The sequence below is a fragment of the Hyposmocoma kahamanoa genome, unplaced genomic scaffold (assembly GCF_003589595.1).
Source record: "Hyposmocoma kahamanoa isolate Upper Pololo Valley unplaced genomic scaffold, ASM358959v1 62, whole genome shotgun sequence".
NCBI lineage: Eukaryota > Metazoa > Arthropoda > Insecta > Lepidoptera > Cosmopterigidae > Hyposmocoma > Hyposmocoma kahamanoa.
In genome coordinates this window covers 12,752,597-12,758,412 of record NW_020653850.1, presented here as the reverse complement: position 1 = coordinate 12,758,412, position 5,816 = coordinate 12,752,597, and the positions used below count along the sequence as shown (strand labels likewise).

The following is a 5,816-nucleotide window of genomic DNA, read 5'->3' as shown; positions in this document are numbered from 1 at the left end:
CCTACCATACTCGTAATTGTTTACTGAATTTGTAATTATTCCCCGTATTCATGTAGGTAAGTACATACTTACATATACTTCAAGTACTTACAGTATAAATAGATATCTAGCCGAATATGAATCACATACATGAAGGGAGTGGCTCGGCAATCTAACTAGGCTCACTGGGCTTTATTCATTACAGTATTGTGACCTAAACCTGTCTGTTATTTTACGATGCTTGTCAGTAACTGCTCCGATATACGTTTAATATAAATAAATCTAAAACTGTTGCGCCTTTTAGTGCATTAAACTGTCTACCTTGTAATCTGTGAACGTTTTAACACCTTAGGTATCTCACCGTATACATTTTATAATTCTTTGATAGACAAGCTAATGATTTTTTTTATGATATCAAGTGACGGCACGAACAAGCCGTGCAAGTGGTGGTAGTTAAGCGACACGCTTGTCCATGACAGTTGCAGTATACCTACCGCTCAGAGCTTTATATTGCAAAGATGTGAGGGGAACTGCTATGCACCCGTTACGCTGAAGCGTAAGTTAAAAAATCCCATGTGCCTATAATTTCACCACCACCACCCCTAACCCTTCAACCTACACGCAGTAATGCTCAATTACTACTTAGCGGCAGAAATAGGTAAGGTGACTACTTTTCTGAACGAATGGCCTAGTCCAAGTTATTAGCCATTAGGAACTCCTAGTTGAGACGGATTGAACACAAAGGATAAGCTACACATATAGAGCAGATAAATAACTTAAAGAAAGCTACATTGTAAAAAGCAACGTTTAAAAAACGGCACATAAATATTTGGGTTAATGGTTAATAATTTCGTCCTACTGATAATTTTAATGGGTTTGACAATAATTACCCTTAAATTCATATTATGTTACAAAAGTTATGCAAATTTCCCATCCAGTCAACTCGGCACTCTTCTAAATAGTGCTTAGCTCCCGAAATTATATAAATGAAACTATAAAGTAGGTACCTAATATTGCAAGTTCCTATATTCTAGTCACAATTATTGTTCAAGTCACTAGTGCTAATTGTAAGACATACCTATCGACATCGGTATTTTGTGCAATTGCTATCTCAGCGCGTTACCTGCATCCGGTTCTCGTGACAGTTTATGAAAACACCGCCATTTGAGAGACGCCAACCGGCAAGTGGGACGAAGAGACAAACCAGAACGGTTTCTAGACATTTAATTATCTCCGTTAGTATGCCCTCTGAGTAAGCTAAGTGCACCGTCATGCAAACTGCACAGTACAAACTGCAGTCAACATTGCACCCGTATATTGCAAGCTACCTAGGTATTTCGAACTAAGAAATTTATTTATTAAATTTATTATTAAAATTTCCGAATACTAGAGTCGACCCAAATGTATCACTTCAAAGAACACGCTATGATATTACTCTGGACTATATTAATTATCGACGGTGAACGGTGGTATTCAGCTTCTTTAGTTGACAGTAACTTGGATTTACCTAAGTTGATTTACTTCGGTCCCCCTTCCGTAGCTTTTAAGACTAACTCAGTGAATAGCGCGCATAGGCACCAGCAATCTAAAATAGTGAATTCTAGCAACCAAACCAAATGGAGTGATTGGAATTTCATGCGGAAACAGGATGTGACTACTCCAGCGCCGTTACTTACACAGACCGTCAATAAAATCTCAAAACACAAGTTATTTTCAAAATTTTCAAACCATAAAAATACTCCCGAATATGAACCTGTTCCAGTGATCAACGCTTTTAACGTAGATCCTACAGCGCCACATAATGTCGTCAATAATAACCGCAATCCGCCACCCGTTTTTAAATTTAATAATACGATACAAAACATCAACGTCATTAGAACTTCTAAGCCAAAGAAAAGAGTGATTCAAAAACGTTGTCCTTCATTAAGACCTCGACAGAAGAAGCAATTAAATTTGAATCAAACCGCAAATAAACGGTTTTTGGAGATCTTCGAAGTGGTAGAATTCGATCATGTAGCTTGCACCTCAAGCAGTGGTCTCGAAGGGACTTGTTTACCTGAAAATGAATGTCAGGAATCTGGAGGATCTACGATGGGGTCCTGTGCTGATGGCTACGGAACTTGTTGCGTCAGTAAGTTACTTACCTACTTTTATCAACACAAAGCCAATTCATCAAGCGACTCTCAGTAAACCTATGTTCAGTCTAGTGAAAATCAAAATTGTTTACTTAGCCTTATTATTATTTTTTATACGTAGAATTTCACTTCTCCAATATTTAATTTAAGGGTCGTTATCGGTGAAAGACCTGACATCCAAACTTCTGATTATTTTAGGTACAGTCTTATATAAACCTAGTGTAAATAAATATTACGTATATACTCTGTGGAGTAAATAAATTATTATTACTATCAAAAAAATTAAAAATTAAAGTGTCAAAAACACCTGAACAAGTTTTAATACACGATCAGTAACATCACAAGTAGTTACATGCATATTTAAGCAGAACAAAAAAAAACAGATTTTGTATAACAACAAAACATTCAATGATACAATAAAACATGCCTTTTATTTTAGCACAATTTTCGTGTGATGACCGTTCTGCGGCGGCTACAGGCTGGTTCACAAACCCAGGATTCCCTTCAACCAGTACCACACGATTGTCTTGTACGCTCGCATTGGATAAGACCTCAGGAGACATTCAGCAAATACGCTTAGATTTCGTGAATTTTGAGGTATAATCGCTAAATTCTATAAATAAGTAACATTGCTTAGAATTACCATTTAATTACGAATACTAAATAATTTGTTTCGTATATATTTACATTCACAGTTACTTCCACCTAATGTAGGAACTTGTGAGCAAGATCAATTCGTGGTATCTGGTCAAAACAGCAACAACATTATTCCTATTTTGTGTGGGGTCAACACAGGGCAGCACAGTAAGAATTCTACTGCAGTTTGCTAAGTTATATTTGAACAGGTATGCTTAATAAACTACCTGAAATTTCAGTTTACATCGAAGTCGGCAATGCCGAAGGACCAATAACTCTTTCGGTGCAGACAGTTTCCTCTGATAACAGATTGTTTTCCATTAAGGTAAGTCCGCTACTAACAACCACGCAGGACTATATTACTAACGTAATAAACAACACCGTTTGTTCCATAACTTTTTACAAAACATAAATAGGAAATGAAACTATTTTTCCGGATTTAAATCGCGTATATTTGTACCATGGTCACGGTTGACTCACATGGGACCTGTAAAGGTGCCTACAGATACATCGTAGATCGTAGACAATGTCGATCGACAACGAGAATTATAGACATTTTCGAGTTGTTTGGGAGTGCTTATTGAGAATGTGGCATTATTTCTAAATTCAAGATGGTTCTGGAAATGGCATTTATATCTGCATACATGATGGCTGACACGACTGTTTGCATTTCCAAATGCAAAATCATCATCAGCCTATTGCAGTCCACTGCTGGACATAGGCCTCCCCTAATGCACGCCATTTCGCCCTGTTCTCGGCTTGACGCATCCATTTCCTGCCAGCAATCTTCCGCAGATCGTCACTCCATCTGGCTGGAGGGCGTCCCACACTACGTTTGCCAAGTCGTGGTCTCCACTCAAGAACTCGTTTACCCCAGCGGTTGTCGGTTCTTCGGCAGATATGTCCAGCCCACTGCCACTTCAGCTTGCTTATCCGAAGAGCTATGTCGATCACTTTGGTTCTCTGTCTGATAACCTCATTACGGAGTTTATCTTTCAGAGAAACTCCGAGCATAGCTCGTTCCATAGCTCGCTGAGCGACTTTAAACTGGTGGACTGGCCGTATCGTGAGTGTCCACGACTCAGCTCCGTACGTTAGAACTGGTAGGACGCACTGGTTGAAAACCTTTGTTTTTAAGCTCTGCGGGATGGGTGACGAAAAGACTCGACGTAGCTTCCCAAACGCTGCCCAGCCAAGCTGAATCCTCCTCCTGGCCTCCTTCTCGAAGTTATTTCTACCTAACTGCAGAATCTGCCCGAGGTAAGTGTATTCGGAAACAACTTCAAGAAGGTGGCCATTGACGCAGATGGGTCTCGGATCAATGTGGTCATTGATCATGACTTTGGTTTTATCAAAGTTCATGCCGAGACCAATCCGCCGCGAGGCGGATGCTAGGCTGTTCAGCATCTGATCCAGTTCCTCCAGCGATTCTGCCATTAGGACTATGTCATCTGCAAATCGCAAGTGTGAGATGTACTCGCCGTTTATGTTAATGCCCTTCCTTTTCCAGTCCAGCGTCTTAAACATATCCTCCAATGCAGCGGTGAACAGTTTCGGGGATATGACATCCCCCTGTCTCACTCCTCTGCGTAATTGGATAGGTTCAGACTGCTGGTCCTGTACTTGGACACTCATGGTAGCAGCATCGTAAAGACATCTCAACACTTGTATATAACGATAGTCCACTTGGCACCGCTGTAAGGATTCCAGGACTGCCCAGGTTTCGACAGAGTCAAAGGCCTTCTTATGAGAACGTGGACTATGGTCCACGAAAGCTAAACACAGGGGCCGATTATACTCTTCGGACTTCTGTATAATCTGCCTCACTGTGTGTTTGTGGTCTATGGTGCCATATCCTCCCCGAAACCTGGCCTGTTCCGGTGGCTGAAACTCGTCGAGTCTTCTTGCGAGGTGATTCGTGATGACTCTAGAAAACAGCTTGTAGACGTGACTCAGGAGTGAGATGGGTCGGTAGTTTTTCAGTAGAGTTTTATCTCCCTTTTTAAAGAAGAGAACTACAATACTCCTGTTCCACGCCCGTGGAGTTCTCCCGCAGTGAATGACCAAGTTAAAGAGCTTCTGAAGTTCCTGGATAATAGGAACTCCTCCAGACTTCAAAAGCTCCGAAGTAACTCCGTCTTTACCGGGGGCTTTTCCATTTTTAAGCTGTTTTAGAGCCAACACGATCTCGTCTTGACTGATTTCTGGCAGGTCGTCGGTATAGTGGCGCGTCAAGGTGGCTCTCAAATCGTGATTGTCACGCTGGACCCGAGGAGCATTTACAGCGTACAAACGGCCATAGAAGTCCTCTATCTCGGCGAGTATCTGCGGCTTTGACGTAACGGTTAGGCCATCGTGCGTTGTAAGCTTCGTCAGGTGGCTCCTTCCAAGCTGCTGAGTGAATACTTTGGACCCTCGGTTTCGCTCTATCGCCTCCTCAATGAGGCGTGTATTGGAGCTCCGAAGGTCACGCCGTACCATCTTCGCAATCTGCTTGTTTAGGTATGACCTCTCTGACGAAGTGGCCTGGATGTCATCGCGTCTTTTCGTCATAAGTCGCAGAGTCTCATCCGAGAGTTTAGACTTCTTTCCCGTACGCTGCAATTGACAGAATTTGATGCCCTCGCTTCTCAGCGTCCCAACCACGCCTTGTAGGGCCTCGTCAACGTCCTCGGTGGGTTCCAGCTCGACGAATCTCGCTTCGAGAAGTTCATGGAAATGCAAAATGGCGGGCACGATTTACCAAATAACGGCAAGTTGGGTATCGTTTCCGAGGTATTTGGGGGTGCTCATTACGAATATAGCGCTTATTTCTAAATCCAAGATGGCGGACACGATTTTTCAAAAAATGCAATATGGGTATCCTTTTCGAGGTATTTGAGGATGCTCATTAAGAATATGTCACCCATTTCTAAATTCAAGATGGCGGGCACGATTTTTCGAATAATGGCAAGTTGGGTATCGTTTTCGAGGTATTTGCGGGTGCTCATTACGAACATAGCGCTTATTTGTAAATACAAGATGGCGCACACGATTTTTCGAAAAATGCAATATGGGTATCCTTTT

The 5,816-nt window shown here is 41.7% G+C and overlaps 1 protein-coding gene across 1 annotated transcript in view; it reads left to right on the top strand.

Annotated features, from left to right (window-relative positions):
• Nucleotides 1-1,507: 1,507 nt before the first annotated feature.
• The window catches only part of LOC113229569, an 8,531-nt gene continuing 4,222 nt past the window's right edge, over nt 1,508-5,816 (top strand). The window contains exons 1-4 of the mRNA XM_026463222.1: nt 1,508-2,110; nt 2,554-2,711; nt 2,810-2,918; nt 2,990-3,075. Coding sequence (XP_026319007.1) covers nt 1,615-2,110; nt 2,554-2,711; nt 2,810-2,918; nt 2,990-3,075 — 849 coding nt within the window. The 5' untranslated portion in view covers nt 1,508-1,614. The remainder of the gene's footprint in view (nt 2,111-2,553; nt 2,712-2,809; nt 2,919-2,989; nt 3,076-5,816) is intronic.